Source organism: Vitis riparia, chromosome 9 (assembly GCF_004353265.1).
Source record: "Vitis riparia cultivar Riparia Gloire de Montpellier isolate 1030 chromosome 9, EGFV_Vit.rip_1.0, whole genome shotgun sequence".
Classification (NCBI taxonomy): domain Eukaryota; kingdom Viridiplantae; phylum Streptophyta; class Magnoliopsida; order Vitales; family Vitaceae; genus Vitis; species Vitis riparia.
The window spans coordinates 13689224-13709068 of NC_048439.1; the positions used below are offsets into that span (position 1 = coordinate 13689224).

General features: G+C 38.1%; 1 protein-coding gene across 4 annotated transcripts in view; it reads left to right on the forward strand.

Annotated features, from left to right (window-relative positions):
- Positions 1-306: 306 nt before the first annotated feature.
- LOC117922089 (zinc finger CCCH domain-containing protein 16) overlaps positions 307-19845 on the forward strand; it is a 33573-nt gene continuing 14034 nt past the window's right edge. The window contains exons 1-6 of one of the 4 annotated variants that reach the window (XM_034840107.1): positions 307-783; positions 1009-1059; positions 16252-16408; positions 19030-19237; positions 19410-19507; positions 19637-19732. In XM_034840107.1, the coding sequence (XP_034695998.1) occupies positions 16365-16408; positions 19030-19237; positions 19410-19507; positions 19637-19732 (446 nt within the window). In that variant the 5' untranslated portion in view covers positions 307-783; positions 1009-1059; positions 16252-16364. The remainder of the gene's footprint in view (positions 784-1008; positions 1060-16251; positions 16409-19029; positions 19238-19409; positions 19508-19636; positions 19733-19845) is intronic. The other 3 variants (XM_034840108.1, XM_034840105.1, XM_034840106.1) reach the window with 3 other exon arrangements.

The following is a 19845-nucleotide window of genomic DNA, read 5'->3' on the forward strand; positions in this document are numbered from 1 at the left end:
CCAATTTAATATATTATCCTATATAATAATACTCATTTTCTTTTTAGATTTTTTTTTAAATATTAAATTTTATTATAACATATACTCTTTCATTTGTTAGAAAAATATATAAATTCATTTTTATTATTTTAAAATATTTTCCTATTTACTATTTAAAAATTTATATAAATATATAAAAAATGTTTTTTTTTTTAAATAAATTATAAATAGATTTGAATAATGTAATTTGGTTAAATGTCTAACTCGAACAATCCGCGGTTAACTCGTTTCGTTCCAACTTAGTATGAGAATTAGTTGGATTCAACTTAAGTTGAAAACCTGTCTGAGTGAAAGTCCGATTGGGTTGGGCTCTCGGGTCACCGATCATCTCGGACATTTTGCAGCCCCGTTTTAGGCGTTGCCCCAATCTCTTCCGTTCATCCTAATTCCGGCACCCACTGAAACCCTTGCTTGAAAAACAGAGACCAGTCGTTACTCTGATAGCCGGTGGTCGCTGCAGTCTCTGGCTCCATTATCTCCGACAGGTACACCTCACTGCAATCACCTCCACAGCCGTTCCTAGCCGCTTCTAGCTGCTCTCATATCCACCATCGTCATTCATCTCCGGCGAGGCACCAACGAGAATAGCTTTCGTTTTCTGGTGCCTTTGGATATACCATCACGACTGTCATCTCACCGACGGCCACCGCTTCCCTGCCATCATTACTCTTTCTGTTCCATAGTTCTGGCACCAGCACCACCATTGCAGTCAATGACTACCAACAATAAGCAACAGTATTTCAGGTTTATATAATTCCCTACTCCATTTAGTTTTCTCATCATGACTCTTCGGTTTTTTCATTGCCTTTCATCTGGTTTTCACTCTCTGAGTTCTCGCTTGTTTATTTTTTATTTTTTATTTTTTGTTGCCTTTCATCTGATTTTTACTCTCCCATTTTCTCTGATTTTCACTCGCTTTTTCACTCTCCGATTTTCTCTGATTTCTTGCCTATCATCTGGTTTTTTTAGGGCATTCCTCAGAGAATTTAGAGGCAGATTTTAGGGTTCGACTGTTGCCAGGTATGACTTCTACATATTTTGCTCTTTACAACACCTATTTTGGTGTCGTGTTCGAGTTGATTGAGTGTTAGGCATTTAGTATTCAATCGATTTCCCCACTTCTTTCCTAATTTGTTCTGTTTTTTCTGGTAGGGTTTTGAGTTGTCAATATTCAGACGTTTCTTAAACGATTTGCTTAAGCATAGTGTGCAGAGAAGACTTTTCTTATTCATTTTTTTAAATGATTTGCTTTGCAATCAGTGAGACTCTTGTGACCACTCACCCCTCTTAAACAAAATACCCTAACGCATGTTTTAATATATTCATAAAAAATGGAATATTAAATGCAACTGATTATTAAAATTTATTTAACTGATTATTAAAAATATAAAAAACCATAGTAAAAATCATGTTAATGAGTTTTTTTAAATATGTTTTTATAATAATTAAATATAAAAGAAACATAAACTTATAAATCAAATTATAAATATTTTTATAGTTATAAATATTTTTGAGCCCATCAAGGTAACCTAGTTGATTAGCGCGAATGTTGGGAAGTGTGGTCCTAGTAAGAGGCACATGGTCCCGAGTTTGAATTTTGCCACTGATGATACCCTGATTTACCCGGTGCTGGTTGTTTCGGGTGTGGTCGGCACCTTAAGTTCTACTATTATTACCTTATGTCACAAATTTTTTTGATAAGTACCCTATGTCACAAATTTTGTCATATATTTATAAAATTGTTTTATTACCCTACTAATAAATGGTATTGGCTTAACTCAACTGATTTAAATAGCCATGTCATGTGTAGTTCAGTATGGTTCTGTTTTCTCAGGTTCAGAATAGTGAAATTTTTTTAGGTTTTACCTGTGTTTCTTCTTTCCCTACATTTTCCTGGCAACCAAGTGGAGCCTAAATATTAATATAAATCCAACCCAACTCTAGAGTGAACATTTTATTACAACATTATACTAATTAAATGATCAAAGCAAAACATCAAATTAATTCCAGTTGGGAGAGTTGCTAATGTGGAGGGATCAGCTTTTGTGTTGGGCTGTTAGGCGGGGAATCTAACCAATAAATACTTAGGCCTGCCTTGGGGGGCTCCTTACAAAACAATTAAGGTTTTGGAACATGGTGGAGGAGAGGTTTAAAGAAGGCTTGGTGCATGGAAAAAAGGTATATATACATATGTGTGTGTGTGTATCAAAAGTAGGGATACTTTGATCAAAAGTATGCTGTTTAGCCTACCTATTTATTTCATGTCTCAGTTCATCATTTTGAAAAAGATGAGCTTAAGATAGGAGTAAATTCAAAGAGATTTCCTTTAAGGTCCACACTTGTGAAAAAACCCCATTGAGTGAATTGGTTTTTTGCCAACTCAAACAAAAAGAATGGGGGCCTGGTTTTTTGCCAGCTTGAACGAAAAGAATGGGGGCCTTGACATTAGAAATCCATTCACTTTAAACAAGGCTATCCTTGGTAAGTGGAGTTGTAGATTCACAACTAAGAGAGAATCCCTTTGGAAATAAGCTAAAATAAAATATTTTGGGGAAGAAGGGGATGGTGCTCAAGGGGTGTGAGGGATGGTTCTAGGGTGGGGTTATGGGAGACAATAGAAATAGGTGGGAGGTCTTTAAAAGTAAATCTCACTTCATAGTTGGTAATAGAAGAAGGGTTAAATTTTGGATAGATAGATGGTGTGGAGACTTATATTTGGAAGTCTTTACCAACATTATTCTCTATGACATCCTAAAGATCTATGCGTAGCAAAAATGTGGGAGCAAGTTAGGGAGGGAGTTCGGTGGAGTCCTTGCTTCTCAAGATAGTTCTAGGACTGGGAATTGAAGGAGTGACACATTTCTTATGAAGATTGCAAATGAACTTAGTTAAGAGATATGAGAAGATAGAATGAGTTAGAAGGAATCTAAGTGTGCCGAATAGATGCTTTATGTGCAAAGATGAGGAAAATCAATTGATCATATGCTTCTTTATTTGTGCTAAAGCAAGTATTAGATGGTAGCTGGTTTTTTCTCTGTTAGGTGTGGTTTGGGTGATGCACTCTACAGTAGAGGATTCTTTTGAGTTGACATGGATCATTCATTCATGGGAAAAAAAGGAAAAAAGATTGGAGGGCCGATGGAAGAAAAGAAATAGAAGGTGTTGGAAGATGTTGAATTGTTGGACTAGGCAATTAAATCTTCTTTTCTGGGAGATGATCATTCATTGGCCATGATAAACTTTGTTGATTGGTTTAGCTTTGAGATGGAATTGGTTTTTTTTTTTGGTTTTCTCTCTTCTTTGGGCTTGCTGATTGTATATATCATTTGTACTTTGCTACACCCTTTGCTTTGGTGTTGTATATATATTTGCTTTGTGTCTATAAAAAAATAAAAGAATCAAAGCTAAAAATTGAAAGAGAAACCCTAAAAAAACCAATGGGACTAGGAGTATCCAATTCCTCCCCGTCTACCCATGTTGACACATGGGTATGGGTGTGGGATCCTTGTTGGATATTCCTCAGTTATGAGTATTTGATTTGGTTGATTTACCTTTTATTTTCAAGTTCTTTGATAGATAATTACATAAAAAAAAACCTTTTGTTTTCAAGTTCTTTGATAGATTATTATATTAAAAAAAGAAAAAGAAAGTTAAGAAGGGATAAGAAAGTGGGGTGAATGAGGTTTCTTTGCCGGTGTTTCTCTATCGGAGGTTGCCATTAACGTGAATGAGGTTTTTGACCAGGGAAAAAGTGGGGTGTCTAAAGGTTTAAGGTTGGACGGAAAGGAGCTTTTTGGTGGAGGGGTCTCTGAGGGTGGACAGCTTGGTCTAAAGACAAGGTGGGTAGGGCCGGTGACTAAAAGGCTGTTGGGTGGGGCTGCTAGCACACAGAAGCTGTCACATACGCAATTTCTAGGTTAAGTTTTTGCGTCTGTGCGACGTCTAGGCACGCCCTAGACTAGCCTTTCCTCAAGCCACATAGCACACACATTATTTACGGGGCTCTCCCCAACTTGAATCTCATTGATTTCCAACAGATTACAAGGGCTCTCTGCAAGGACTCCCACAATCTCATCGGGTAGTTCACTTGCCTTTAGGAGGCACGGGGCTCTCCTTTTATAGAGGTTGCAACAAGCAGTCCTAATCCCACTAGGGAACTGACATTTGAGTCCTGACTCTGATTCCAAGCTCAACAGATGCCACCTTGAGTAGGACTCGGAGTCCTACTCAATCTCAAACTCCCAAGCCACAGCCTGTTGCATGAAGACTCGGTCTTCCAATCTGATTAGGAGTCTTTGCGTGTTAGGAGTCCCTCTCCTCCTGCATCAGGTCTCTGTCTCCCACTTTGACTAGAAGTCCCATGCCAATGGGAGTCTCCCCTGCTATATATACCAACCCACAGTGCTTGTTGCTGCAGATGATCACACCTTGCTCGGCTCATCCCAATGCCAAAACGTGCCTGACTCAGTCTGCCTGCTCAAGACTCATGTTGCTGCATTAATGCATGTTGGGCTCACGCATGAAGACCCTTGCTGCTGAGGCCGTGCTCGCCCCTGTTACAGCAAGGCTCCTTCATCCGAGATGTCCATCTAAGTTCCCTTTAGAACCTGTGTCATTGCGTCCGCAGGTTGCACCACATCGAGGCACCAAGCCTGCACCTGTTTGCTAGTCTCAGGATGCTGCCGCGTCAACCATGTTGTGTGTTGCTGCTGATTAAGCATGCCAACAGCTAGCCTACCATTCCAAGGTAACCTTCCCACACTTTTGCACCTTGCTTTGCTCATGGGTCACTCAGGGGCCAAGGTGCTGCCTGCCTGAAGCCCTAGTGCTGCCAAGCCTAGTTTGAGGGGCTGACAGAAGCCCAGTATTCCCTGGGCCAAGTTTCTTAATAAGAGAGTGGGCTTGGGCTTCTCAAAAATGGTGGAGCGTTGGGCTGTTCCTATTAGGCCCAAAAGCAAGAAAGGGTTTAAAAGGGGGCTGGCCCAAGTCTCTCCCCTAGGGCTCCCCTTTTTTGAGACCGTGAATTTTTTGTTGGAGCTCCCAAAGCTAGTTTCTGTTGAGGAGGGCTCGCTGCAGGAGTTGCCCCCGTTGGACCAAGGTCTTAATCGAGCCATCTTGGAAAGTTGTCTTTCAGGTATGCACCCCATCTCATGTTCTCTTGCTCTTGGGGGTGGTTGGGGACTTTTTTGGTACTTCTTCTCCTTCTCTCTCGAGGTTGGGTGATTCTATGTGGAGCACTTGGACAAGGGACACTAAGAGGGAGATTGAAGATCCTTTGAAGCCTGAGTTAACAAGTGTGCCGCTGTGTATGATTCTCAAGGATGGACGCTCTGTTACCTTGCCAGGTCACAACAGGGTCACCCGTTTGGGGGGAGGGGCTGAGGCAGTAACCTTAAGGGTTCGAAATAAAGAAGCTCTCACCTTGCACGACAATCTTGATTCTTTAAAAGAGGAGACGTCACATCTTCAAATCACACTGTAGCAAGAGAATTGAAGAGGGAGGAATCCCCTTGTGCGAATAAGAAATTCCTTTGGTTTTGCAAGTTTGTGGGGGTTTCAATTGAAGGCTTGGAAGAGGATATTTTGAGAATCCTTATAGAGATTGAGAATAGGAGGTGCTCTGTCAATAAGCCGAAAGGGAGCAAAAGGGGAACAATGTCATGTTCAAGGAAGGATAAAGAGTTGAAGAAGCTCGTCAACACCATTAATTATGATGGCTTGGCTGGAAGAGAAGTAGAGGAGGGGGAGTCGCGAAGGCAAGTTGCTGTGGTCCCTTATGAAGCATAGGATTTTATCCTGGAATGTTAGAGGATTGCATGACCCAGATAAAAGGATGGTCATTAAGTTGATGGTGAGAAAACATAAGCCAGATTTGGTGTGTTTTCAAGAGACAAAAAGGAATGAGATGTTTGATATGTTTGTTAGAAGCTTGGGGGTTGGTAGGAACTTAGGTTGGGTGTCTTTAGACGCAAGGGGCACAACAGGACGGGTGTTATTAATATGGGATAAGAGAGTTTTGGAAGGGTTAGAGGTTGAAAGTTGGTTCTTTTTCTATTTCGTGCCGCTTTAGAAATTGCGAGGAGGGGTTTGTTTGGGTGTTCTTTGGGTATGGCCCTCTTAAAGAAAGGGGGAGGAGGGGCTTGTTGGAGGAGCTAGCCGCTGTCAAGGGGCTTTGGAATGAGCCTTGGTGTATAGCAAGAGACTTTAATGTGGTGCGGTTTCCAAGTAAAACGAGTAATGGTAGGCAGATGTCAATCGCTATGAGAGAGTTCTCTAGCTTTGATGATGATTTCGAACTAGTAGACTCGCCACTAGGCGATGGTGCCTACACTTGAAGTGGAAGGGAAGGAGGTTTGCTAAAGGCTTGGTTGGACTGCTTTTTGTTTTCAGGAGACTAGGAGGATCTTGTGTCGGGGGCAATGCGAATTCTTCTACCAAGACCAGTTTTTGATCACTGTTCTATTTTGTTAGCTTGTTTTTTTTTGATAGGATATTTTGTTAGATTGTGGAGGGGTGAGAAGAGGGAAAAGTCTGTTTAGGTTTGAAAACATGTGGTTGACGGTGGAAGGTTTTACGACTAAGATTAAAGAGTGGTGGCAGTCTTACAATTTTAAGGGAAACCCGAGCTTTGTGCTTGCTAAGAAGTTATAGGCTTTGAAATGTGACTTGAAGAAATGGAACAAAGAGGCCCTTGGTAATATGTCAACTAGGAAGGATGTGGCCTTGGAGCAGTTAAACTATTGGGACAATATAGAAAGGCTAAGACCTCTCTTAGAGGAAGATAGGAGAAGTCAGCGGACAACCAGAGACGAGTATAGTCACGTCGCCATCCTTGAAGAAACTTCTTGGAGTAAGAAATCAAGGGCTTTATGGTTGAAGGAAGGAGACAATAATTCCAAGTTCTTTCATCGCATGGCTAATGCAAGGAGAAGGGGAAATTTTATCAGTAGCCTTATGGTCAGGGGTGTTCAGCCGGATAAAGAGGAGGAGCTTAAAGAGGGAATTAGGTCCTACTTTAAATCCATGTTTGAAGAAACACAAGTGAGAAAACCTGTTGTCGATTCAAGGCTTTTTAGAAATCTTGACCCCTTGGATAATGAGACCTTGGAGGGGCCATTTTCAAAGGAGGGGCAACTAAAGCTCTCTCAGATTTGGGGGGTGACAAGGCGTCAGGGTTGGATGGTTTTTCGCTGGCTTTCTAGAAGTTTTGTTGCCTATAGTTGGGGGGAAGTGATGTAGGTGTTTGAGGAACTCCATATGCAGCATGCTGTTTTTCGAAGCCTTAATGCAACCTTCTTAGTTTTTATCCCAAAGAAAGGTGGGGCTAGTGATGTGCAAGATTTCAAGCCTATTAGTCTTGTGGGTAGCTTTTATAAGATTATTGCAAAAGTCCTAGCTAATAGGCTGAAAAGGGTGATGAGAAAAGTGGTTTCGAATAGCTAGAACACTTTTGTGGGGGGTAGGCAGATTTTGGACGCAGCTTTGGTAGCCAATGAGGTGATTGACTCGAGGAAACGAAGCTCTAGTGCAGGTTTAGTATGCAAATTGGACATTAAAAAGGCTTATGATCACGTAAACTGAAATTTCCTTCTTTTAGTTTTGGAGAAAATGGGATTTGGTCCCAAATGGCGAAAGTGGATTTTTTTTTTTTTTTTTTTTTTGCATTTCAACTGTGAGAATGACAATCTTAGTCAATGACACTTTTATAGATTTCTTCTCAACGTATAGAGGCTTGAGGCAGGGGAATCCAATCTCACCTTATCCGTTTGTGTTGATTATGGAAGCTTTCAGTTGTTTAATTGTAAGAGCTGAGGAGAAAGGTTTCATTAGGGGTTTTAAGGTAATGGGGAGAGGTGGAGAAGGGGTTTATGCCTCTCATCTGTTGTTTGCAAACGATACTTTTCTATTCTGCGAGGATAATGGAGATAGTTGAAATTTTGGAAGTGGGTTGTTATTTGTTTTGAAGTGGTGTAAGGCTTGAAGATAAACCTGCAAAAAAGTGAAATAATACCAGTAGGGGGCACAGAGGATGTGGACAGAGCAATTGCATTTTTTGGGTGTAAAGTATGGAAGCTCCTTACTACTTATCTAGGTTTACCCCTTGGAGCCCCTCATAAATTGTGTAGAGTTTGGGACGTTCTAGGGGAAAGATTCAAGAGGAAATCGACTGCTTGGAAAAAACAATACTTGTCAAAGGGAGGAAGACTTATCCTTATTAAGTGCACTCTTTCAAATCTTCCCATCTATTTTATGTCGCTTTTTGTAATCCCAAAGAAAGTGAGATTTAGATTGGAGAGAATTCAAAGGGAGTTTTTGTGGTGAGATTTGGAGGAGAGAAGAAAGATCCACTTGGTAAGATGGTCGGTTGTTTGTAAAGATAAGAAGCATGGAGGTTTGAGGTTAAGGCATTTGGAGGTTTTCAATCAAGCTTTGCTAGGAAAATGGCTTTGGAGATTTCCCTTAGAAAGGGAGAGTTTTTGGAGGAAAGTCATTGTTGGAAAATTTGGAGAGGAGGAAGGGGGTTGGATCACTAGAGAGGTGAGGGATTCTTTTGGGATGGGCCTTTGGAAAGACATTAGAAAAGGATAGGAGGATTTCCTTCTTAGAACTAGTATTTGTATTGAAAATGGTAGACACACGAGATTTTGGTGGGACATTTGGGTTAGGGATTCTAAGCTGAAGGATCTTTTCCCAAACTGTTCAAAATTGCAACCCATAATTCTGCTGTAGTGGCTGACCTATGGGGAAGGCAAGGAGGTGGAGGCGGATATTGGGAGGTGCACTTTAGAAGATTCTTCCAAGATTGGAAATTAGAGGAGGTGACTCGTTTTTTGGAGCATATATCTACGGTAAAGGTTCAAGAAGGGGAGGATTCCTTAGTTTGGAAGATTGATGGGAGGGGAAAGTTTAATGTCAAATAGTATTATAGGTCTTTAAGGGCTGAGAATAGCTTTTTATTTCCAACGAAAGAGATTTAGAGTTCGTATGCCCTTCTTAGAACTTGTTTTTTTGCTTAGGAAGTGGTTTGGGAAAAATTTTAACAGTAGATATGTTAATGAAGAGGGGTTGGTCCATGTTAGGAATCAATAGATCACATTCTGATTCATTGTGGTAAGACAAAGGAGCTATGAACTTTGCTGCTATCATCTTTTGGACTGGTGTGGGTGTTCTCGAATTCAGTGGGAAATCTGCTTCTGGAATGGAAGTTAAGGGGCAAGGGAAGAAGAGGAGAGCAGTTTGGAGATTGGTGCCTATTTATCTTTTTTGATGTATTTGGGGAGAGTGAAACCGAAGAACGTTCCAAGAGGAAAAGTTGTCAGACCAATGTTTGAGGAACCTTTTTTTCCATTCTCTTCTAGAGTGGTCTCAACAGTTTTTGGATTTAGACTCTCCCTCTTTTCTGAATTTTTTGGGTGATTGGCATGGTGGGTAGCTTTTATCTCTCTAGGTTTTTTTGTTCTTTTTGTATACTGCTTGTATATGTAGGATGCGCCCCCTGTTTTGGCATTTTCTCAATTCAATGTCTTTGTCTATCAAAAAAAGAAAAAAAGAAAAAAAAGAAAAGATAAATGTGAGGGGGTTCTAATGAAATTTGTCTTTTTGCTTTGAGTTGATTTCTAATAATGGGACCCATGCAATATTGGAAAAAACTAATGAAATTTCAGTTTAATTAGTTTCAGGACAATTTGACACATACCCAAAAAAGGCTCAGCTATAAAGGAGCATAAAACTCAAATATACATCAACACTAATGTTTAGTTGAGAGAGTGGCAAGAGACAACATACGCTGACAAAGGGATGATTAAGTTTATTACCAAGAGAGGAGCGAGAATGATCACAAGTTGAGTAAGAGTTGGGAATGGTGACCAGTTAGGATATAGAGTGTAGCAAGGGAGATCAACAAAAAACAAAAAGCATCATATACATATTCTTGTATTTAATTTCTACATTTTTTAGGTAATTAGATTAAAAATTTGTCACATATTGTCCACTCAATTCAACCAAATGCTCTTTTGTATTTTTTTTTGTTGCTAGAAAATTATGGAAATTTAATTTTTTGTACCAGTGGGAAAATACATGAGAAATAGAGAGGAAAAAAGATTTCTACAAAAGTGGACGACATTTTCATAAAGACCATATCACTTAGGCCCCGAGTATAATTCATGTAGATAGAAAGAAAGATAAGGGCCCATAGTGAGATTTCTCCCTTAGAGGGATTAAGCAAACTCCCTTTTGGTCCAGCAAAATCAAACTAAACAAGAGGCTAATAGACTCCTTGGTCATGTTTGCCTAATGAGAGGTCGAGAATACAATATGTTTGTGAAAAAACAGGGTAAAATAGAGTATTTGGAAATCTTTAGTATATTGAACATATCAACTTACAGGGAAGAAGATACATATAGACAAAACATTGGTTAGCCTATTCCAGGAATCTATGTGCAAATAAATCAATTACAATCAATCAAAAATAATCTCCTATATACAATCAAATCTCATCCTGAAATTATGGGATTCTTGATTCTTTTCCCGTAATACTCCCCCTCAAGTTGGAGTGTGTATGTCAAGAGCACCAAACTTGCTGAGAAGGGAATGAAAAATTGATGAACTTAGTGGCTTAGTGAACAAATCAGCAAGTTGGCAAGCTAATGGAACATGAGCAGTTACTATGGCACCTAACTGAATTTGTTCTTGAACAGCATGACAATCGATTTCCATATGCTTGGACATTTATGGTAAACTGGATTAGCAACAACATGGAGTGTTGCTTCACTATCACAAAATAGTTTGGCTGGTTGTGAGTGTTCTACCTGCAAGTCATCCAATAGATACTTGAGCCATGTAAGCTCACATGTAATGGAAGCCATTGCTCGATATTCTGATTCATCTGAGGACCTTGACACTGTTGTTTGTTTCTTGGTTTTCCATGAAATAAGAGCTCTAAGAAAATTTCAATAACCAGTCACAGATCGTCTTGTGATCGAACATCGAGCCTAATCTGCATTGCAAAATCCCCTTAGTAGCAAATTTCCTTTGTCAGGAAAATATAATCCTTGTCTAGGTGCACCTTTAAGATACTGTAAAAGATGATGAACAACATCCATACGAGGCTTTCTTGGTTCTTGCATAAACTGACTTAAAATGTGAACTGAATAACTTATCTCTGGCCTTGTAATAGTAAGATAAATGAGTCGCCCGACTAATCTTATATAAGTGGATGGATTCTTCAATAAATCTCCTATTGTGGACAGGAGTTTAATATTTTCTTCCATAGGTGTCGACAATGGTTTAGCCCCAAGCAAGCCTGCTTCATCTAAGATATCAAGAGTGTATTTTCATTGGGATATCGAAATACCATCAGTAGAACGAGCAACTTCAACACCAAGGAAATATCGTAATTGACCGAGGTCCTTGATGCGAAATTTGGTGTGGAGAGACTCCTTAAGAGTTGCAATTGCATTCTCATCATTGCCGATGATGATCATGTCGTCTACGTAGATGAGCACGATTGTGAAAGAATTACTAGAGATCTTTGTGAAAAGTGAATAGTCAGCCCTTGATTATTCAAAGCCATCTTGATGAATAATGGCAGAAAATTTTTGAAACCAGCTATGAGAGGCTTGTTTAAGCCCATATAATGACTTGTTGAGTTGACATACCATAGGTGTCTCCCCCTGTCGACGAAAATCGGGAGGCAATTGCATATAGACTTCTTCAAGCAAATCACTTTGAATGTCCATTTGGTGAAGTGACCAGTGTCGGATAGCAGCTACAGCAAGTCAACATTGAACTGTAGTTAACTTAGCCATAGGAGCAAAGGTCTCCTTATGGTCAATCCCTTTGTGTTGAGTGAAGCCTTTCGCCACCAACCGAGATTTGTATCGCTCAACTGTGCCATTAGAGTTCTGTTTGATCTTATACACCCATTTGCACTTGATTGGATGATGATCGGAAGGGAGAGGTGTGAGTGTCTAAGTGTGATTTGGTTCAAGAGCATAGAGTTCTGCAGCCATAGCTTCTTGCCATTTTGGATCCAATGCTGCCTGTTCATAAGTTGTAGGTTCCACAATAGTGGTGATGGCACAAACAAAATTTCGATATTTTGGTGAGAGTTGTGCATAAGAAATATACCGAGTCAAAGGGTGACGCGTACTTGACAAGGAAGAAGACTGGTTGGAAGCAACCTTGGCTGTGTGGTAGAGATGAAAATTTTGGAGTTGGACACTTGGTTGCTTGATATGGTTGGAAAGGCGAGTAGTAGGAGGTGGTGGTGGCACAATGGTGTCATGATCAAGTGTCGGTTCATTGGAGGTAGACTCAGGGGATGGAAGTAAGGGTGGTGGAGACAAAGACTGATCATTGACTTGGGGTTTGGTTGTCTCTATGATTATGGGTTCATCTGAGGTTTGTGGTAAAGGAAGAACAATCACATCATGTTGCTCTTCTTGTGGATTAGTGTGGAACGGGAAGATATGTTCATGAAAGACAACATCTCGGGAAGAAAAGAATTTATTATTTTCAAGATCATAAACCCGATAACCTTGATCAAGAGAATAACCAACAAATATGCAACGACGAGCTCTTTGGTCAAATTTATGTGTGGGTAAGAGATTGGTGGCATAACAAAGACATCCAAAAGTTCGTAGATGGTTATATGCAGGTAGCTTGTTGTGGAGAAGTTGGTATGGCGATTTGTGAGAAAGAAGAGGTGTGGGTAAGCGATTGATTAAATAGCAAGCTGTTTGAACACTTTCCCCCCAAAATTTTAACGACAAGTTTGCTTGAAAATGAAGAGCTCTTCCCATATTTAGAAGATGACAATGTTTCCTCTCAACCACCCCATTTTGTTGGGGGGTGTAAGTACATGAATGATGGTAATTGATCCCCTTAGTATCTAAATGCTGTTCCATAGAGGAAATTTCAGCCCCATTATTAGTTTGAAGAGTTTTAATGCGACGATTAAATTGTGTTTCCACCCAAGAAATGAATGATTGCAATATCCCTTGTGTTTCATATTTAAAACTCTTGAAATGCATCCAAGTATATTGAGTATATTCATCAACAATTGTTAGAAAATAACGAGCCCCAAAATAGGAATTTATTCGATGTGGTCCCCAAATATCACAATGTATCAAATCAAAAGGTGTGTGAGAAGAAATTAAACTAGATGGAAAAGATAAACGAGTTTGTTTAGCTAAAGGGCATATTTCATAAACATGCTTGGAATCAAAATAAATTTTAGGATTAATTTTAGCAAGAACTTGAAGAGGACCGGATGATGGGTGCCTAAGACGCTGATGCCAAGGATTGGAATGTTTATGAATGGTGTAAGCCAAGGCTGGATTTTGGTCTTGTGCGAGGTGGTAGAGGCCATTATGTTGCTTGCCCAAGTCAATCGTCTTCCTCGTAGTAGTGTACTGCACAACACAAAATCGGAAAAGAACATCACTATACATTGTAATGCCTGTGTTAGTTTACTAACTGATAGTAAATTAACTCAAAATTGTGGAACTTTGAGTTCTTCATCAAGTTTAATGAGGGGTGTAATATGCAATGAACCAATCGACTCAATATGTGCTTGACCATCATCTGACAAACTAATGGTAGTTGTCCTGGGCAAAATTTTCGAATCTAATAATTCGACTGAGGAAGTCACATGATCCGTGGCTCCACTATCAATAATTCAACACATATTTGAGTGTGGGTAACTTGGAATAATTTTGGATGATGGCATATTTATACCTATGACATTTGCAAAATGCTGTGAATTACCACCATTGTTTTTCTGAATCATAGCCATTAGTTGGTTATATTCCTCAGTTGTGAGCCTTGGTCCATCACTTGTTGGAAGAAATTTTGCTTCAGTCTCCAGAACCTTATTTGTTTCCTCCTTCAAATTGTTTGCATTTGAGTGATGCTGATTGGGAGGCTTCACGTTCTTCCCATGAAGTTTGTGACCTATTGGAAAGCCATGTAGGTAGTAACACTTCTCAATGCTGTGATAATCACAGTCACAATAAGAGCAGTGTAGCGGAGTCTTTTGTCTTTGAACCTGGTGCGCTGGAGTTTCCTTATTGTCCCGTTGCAAGCATGGCATGATGGTTCATGTTGACATGACAGAGAGAAACTTCAACCTGCTTCTCTTGTTGAAGGACAAGTGAGTAAACTTGATGTGTATCGAGTAGAGGTTGCATCAATAAGATTTGTCCATGAATGGCAATATAACTATCATTCAATCCCATGAGAAACTGCATAACTCTCTCTTTCTCATCCCTTTCCTTAAGTTTCTCCAACCCTCCACAAGAGCAGGATAACACTTCATGATAGGATGAAAGTTCATCCCAAAAAGCTTTAAGCTTTGTGTAGTAAACCAAAATTGATTGTTGCCCTTGCCTATGTTCCACGATGTCTCGTTTGATCTGATAAATTCTTGAATTGTTTCCTTGAGAAAAATGTTCTTGTAGATCTGCCCAGATTTCTGCTGTAGTTTCGACATAAATCACATTGCTGGCTATGTTTGGATGAATGGAATTCAATAACCATGAGATTACCATAATGTTGCATCGTTGCCAGGAAGGAAAACTATCATCCGTTGAAGGAGGTGGTTTAATGGAACTTGTGATGAATCCAATTTTGTCTTTAGCACTCAAATTGATTCTTATAGCCCGACTCCATGTGTTGTAGTTATCTCCTTCAAGTACCTTGGAGACAAGTACCATACCCGGGTGGTCGGAGTGGTGTAGAGAGAAGGGATCTAAGGCTTCTATGGTAGTCTTGGATGATGCCAATCCCATTTTGTTGATGTCCATGGCAGCAGTTGTAACAAGGAATTGGGTTGTGGATGTGTTTGGAATAATTCAGAGTCACTAGGTTTGGTGCTCTGATTTGTGAAAAAACATAGTAAAATAGAGTATTTGGAAATCTTTAGTATATTGAACATATGCATACAGATCAATTACAATCAATCAAAAATAATCTCCTATATACAATCAAATCTCATCCTGAAATTATGGGATTCTTGATTCTTGATTCTTTTCCCGTAATACTGTCCCCTCAACTTTAAGGTAGATCTCTATCGAACTTAAAAAAATCCTATCATTCCGTTGAATAAAATCATCCAAAGAGTGGTAAGCAACTTACAATTCCTCCTAAATCCCCTGGAAAGCCCAAAATCACTATTTTATTTTAGTGAAAAGATGTGACATGCATTTTGGAAAAGATGCAACTTACACCATTTGTTGCATGGGTTCAGGTGTTGGTCTATGTACATGTCTGATCCTTAAACTTCCCAAATTTTAGGATATGAGAAATAAACGAAAAACTAAAAAGGATTTCAATGAAGGACATAGGTACTTGGGCACGACTAAAGATTATATATTTGCATGATTAAGGTCTGATTGGTTTATGTAGAGTTATATTTATTTTGTCATTTGTTGCATCCATAATATCAACTTTTTCTAATGCAAGTGACATCATTTCTGATAAAAATGCAAGCCATATTATTGTAAGGTGTAACATAATGTTGTCATGTTATTTGTCATATTTCTATTTTTGAAAATTTTGAATTCTTATTGAGATTTTCTTTCTGTATGATATTATTAATAATTACTGAAGTTTTGTGTTGCTAGAAATTTATGTCTCACCAATTTAAAATCCAAATCAGTTGTTTTGATCAAAATAAATAATATTTATCCTTCTTGTAAGAAGTACACATATATGGATAGCATTAAATCATCAACTTGTGTATTTGTCTATTTTGTGTCTTTTATCACATATCAATCAACATTAGATTTAGGTAGTTGATCTCTTTATTTTTACTTTACTGGGATAGTAATTTATCTCAACAAATAATTAACAAAATCATGCCACTTGGTGATCAACAAGTAATGCTTGATGTCAAAGAGACCTATTCAATTGGGTTTATGTAATTTTATCCATGTCATGTGGTGTCGACATGATGGAATTAAAGAGTCCAAGTATCATATGTTACACCTAAAATGAAGTAGGCTTAATAAAGTTAAGATTAATTTTGTTCTCTCTCTCTCTCTCTCTCTATATATATGTGTGTGTGTGTGTGTGCGCGCGTGCACGCTAATTTAGTTGTGTATTTCATTTTGGTTTTAATTGTCATTTTCCTATACCTTCTTCTTCTTCTTCTTCTTTATTTATTTAGCTTTTACATTTTTTTCATAACTTTCATATGTTTTCTCCTAGAAGTTGTGTGGGTCAACCCCTCAGAAGGCTTACATAGTACATTTTACTGGCTGCCCACCAGCAAGCTCAATATAGTAAATGTGCATAACCTTCACATAATATAAAGAAGGAAGATGAATCGCAAGAAAGAACCCTGCAGAAACTTCCAACGTGGCAGGTATTAACTGTTTCATTGTTTAGCTAGTGGGGAACCTGCAGAAGAGGGTCCTGGTTTTAGTTTTAATGATTGACTCATCAGGAATGATGGATTTTTTACTGCTAGGAGTAGAGTCAATTGAAGCTGCAGTTCTCCCCTTGTGCCCAAATCTCATTTATTTGTTTATTTTTTCTGAGTTCAGAAATAAGATCACTTCCTCCCTGGGAAGCTTAATTTACTCAGTGCAGATGTTTTATCCTTGGCATGTATACTGTAGCTGTTTCTTGGTCTAATCATGGGAAGGTTCTATTAGTGAGCTATTTGTTACTGGCTATTATAAATGCTTCTTTCTTTTAACAATTTTTGCTACTAAACAACAATATTTTGGCTGAATTTGATTGAATGGATATTGAATGACAGCATTTTATGTTGGACTTGATATTCACAATGCAATATAGATGTGAATTTGTAAATTGATTATTGATGCACCTAGAACACTTGTAATTTGACCTGGGGTTCCAGTCAATTCCATCTGTTTATTTCTGAGTCTTTATGATCTTGACTGCTTCCTTTGGGATCTGGATTCCATGGTTCAAGGTTTTTTGCTTTTGTGGTTTGAGTTTGGTATCCATGGTGGGAAACAATTGAGACGCCAGCAGTAGTGGTGGAAGTTTTTGGAAAAGCACAGAAGCCTTCAATCTAACTAATCACTGACTCAAAATGGTGAACTTTGTCTACTAGTAGCTAGTATGTTTTAAAATATAGTTTGATTATAAAATTGTTTTGCACAATTACTATCGGAATCTGAATTTATAATTTGATCCATAAATTAATTGTAAAGGGATATTTCAGCAAGTATCTTAAGTATTTAACAGTAACTAGACATGTTATGAGACCTATTGCCCATTCTAGCAATAGAATATCGACACATAGTTCAGACATTGTGGTGGAGATAGCTGCTGAAAGGAATTTTTCTTATACAGGCTCTTGTCTTTTATAATTAAGGATCTTAAAGGGGATTTGGTATTTTATCCTGTTGCCTATTCTAGCAATAGAATATCAACACATAATTGAGACAATGTGGTGGAGATAGCTGCTGAAAGGAATGTTTCTTATATGGTCTCTTGTCCTTTATAATTAAGGATCTTAAGGGAGATATGGTATTTTATCACAAATGGACAGCATTCTTCAATATGTCCTGTTATGTGTTTGATACATAATTTTTATTGTCTTTTACTTGTACTCAAAGTTTTCGAAAGTGCACTTTAGGTGTGCCTCAAGGCGAGGCTTTCCCAAAATGCATCAAGGTGGAATAAATTCAGCAATAACCATTAAATGTGTAGACTTTAGGGGTTGAGGTGGTGGTTAGGAGCGCCTCAAGCGTGCTTTTGGCACATGAGGTGCGCTAATGGAGACAAATAGCAACCACCTTTAAAAGTTTACCAAAGGTGCATAGGAATGGGCTCCAAGGTCTAAGCTTTAATTTGACATTCTTTAGATGATAATGGGCTTAGCTAGGATCTTATATAATTCAATATGGGTCAACCTAGAAGTACTTTCTAAAAATCAAATTATGGGCCTAGTCAATGGTCATAAGTTACTATTTTTTAGTCATTAATATTGTCATATTTCATGAGCATGGGGCATGAAGGGAGATGATTGAGGATCTTGGAACTCGACTTAATGAAAAGCAGCTGTCAACTGTTATGCAACAAATAAATGTTCATATGAGAGGGCATAAGAGTCTCATATCTTCTTAGGAAAACTTAAGTCCTCATTATTAGAGAAGCATCCTTCTTGAACTGTCAATGTTTTGGTTGAAATAATAGTGTCTTTGAGAAATGTTGTAGCAACTCTTCATTCTTGGCCAACCTTTCTTATTTTATTTTGTCCTTTGCATCTTTTATGCCATGTTTGGCAACTATTTTTTAAAATAGTTTTCAGTTCTATAGAATAAGAAAAAAACAAGAAAACATTTTTAATAACCAAAAAACAAGAAAGAGTTTTTTGTTCTTAGAAATAGAAAACATGGTGTTTTCAAAGAACATATTTTAGTTGTTTTCGCATGTTTGTGAGGGTTGTTTTAAAAAATAATTATATAAATGTGAAGAATGATTAAAAATAAAGCACTATAGATAACAGTTACTTTAAAACATAGAAAACTAGTTCAAGAGTATTTCAAGTTCCTAAACAGACTTTTGTTTTATACAACATCATAGAATAGTTTTCAAAAATTGTTTTTTAGAACTTTTTCGATAACGCTTTTCAAACGGAGCCCTTGTCGTTTTTCCCTTTTAGAAAGGCTCTTCCTTCTCTTTCTTCCTTCAATACTTTTCATTATATTCTTTTTTAAAAAACAAATGATCTTATTTCATCAATACATTTCCTTGTCATTATACTTATAAAAAAAAATAAGAGTAAAAAAAATAAAAAAAATTCCCTTGCCACTTTGTTATAATTTGTTATTGAGTTTTATCATTTATTTGAATGATAATTGTGTTTTATGCTGTCTTGCTGCCTTATCCATAAAATGTCTTGATGCTTTATTTCTAATTGCCACATTGTGCATTTACTTGTTTTACTAGGAAACATTTTTGTGATATTTTTCTTTTCTTTTTCTATTTTTACTATACATTTTCCAGCTGTCAGTATGGCGAACGGTGTAAGTTTCTTCACGTGACTCAGCAGCAGCCAAAACCTAATGTCTCTGGATTTGGTGCACAAACTAGCTCAAATTTTCAGCACACAAATGTACAACAGCAAAAGTCTAATCCTTTTGGATTTGGTGTCCAGAGCAACTCTTTGCCAACAGGGGCCACTGATTTTGGATCCAAGCAGAACCATTTCAAGGTTTTTCCTCCTAAACTTTGAGTTAATATCATTAAGAATGTCACTGGAGGGCACCATGCTCTTTGAGTTTCTTGAGTGAATGAACTCTAAAAGGTTTTAGTTATGCGCATTGCCATTCAAAAAAAATGTTGAAGAGTTTAGCTTTGTTGGTCTTAAATTTTTTGTTGATCAGCCTTTTGAAAACAAGTGGACCCGCTTCTCCCCTCTGACTACTGGTACCTCCTCCTCCTCCCGACAATCTGATAATCAAGCACAACCTGCTAATCATAAGTAAGTGCTTGGTACACAGGCTAGACTACTCTCTTTTTCTGTTTTATGGCTTTGGACATCCTGTTCTTTTACTTCATCATGACTTAAGCGATGTACTTTATGGAAATATTAACTTTGATGTATGTGAAGGTGCACAGATCCTGAGTCATGCAAACGTCAAATTGTTGAAGATTTTGAGCATGAAAGACCAATTTGGAAGCTCACATGTTATGGTCACTGTAAAAGGTATGTTTTTTTATTTATTATTTTATTATTTTTTTATTTTATTTTACCAGAAGTAAAAGGTATGTTCTATTTACCACATGATTCTGGCATTTGATGAATTTGGGGCTTTGGAC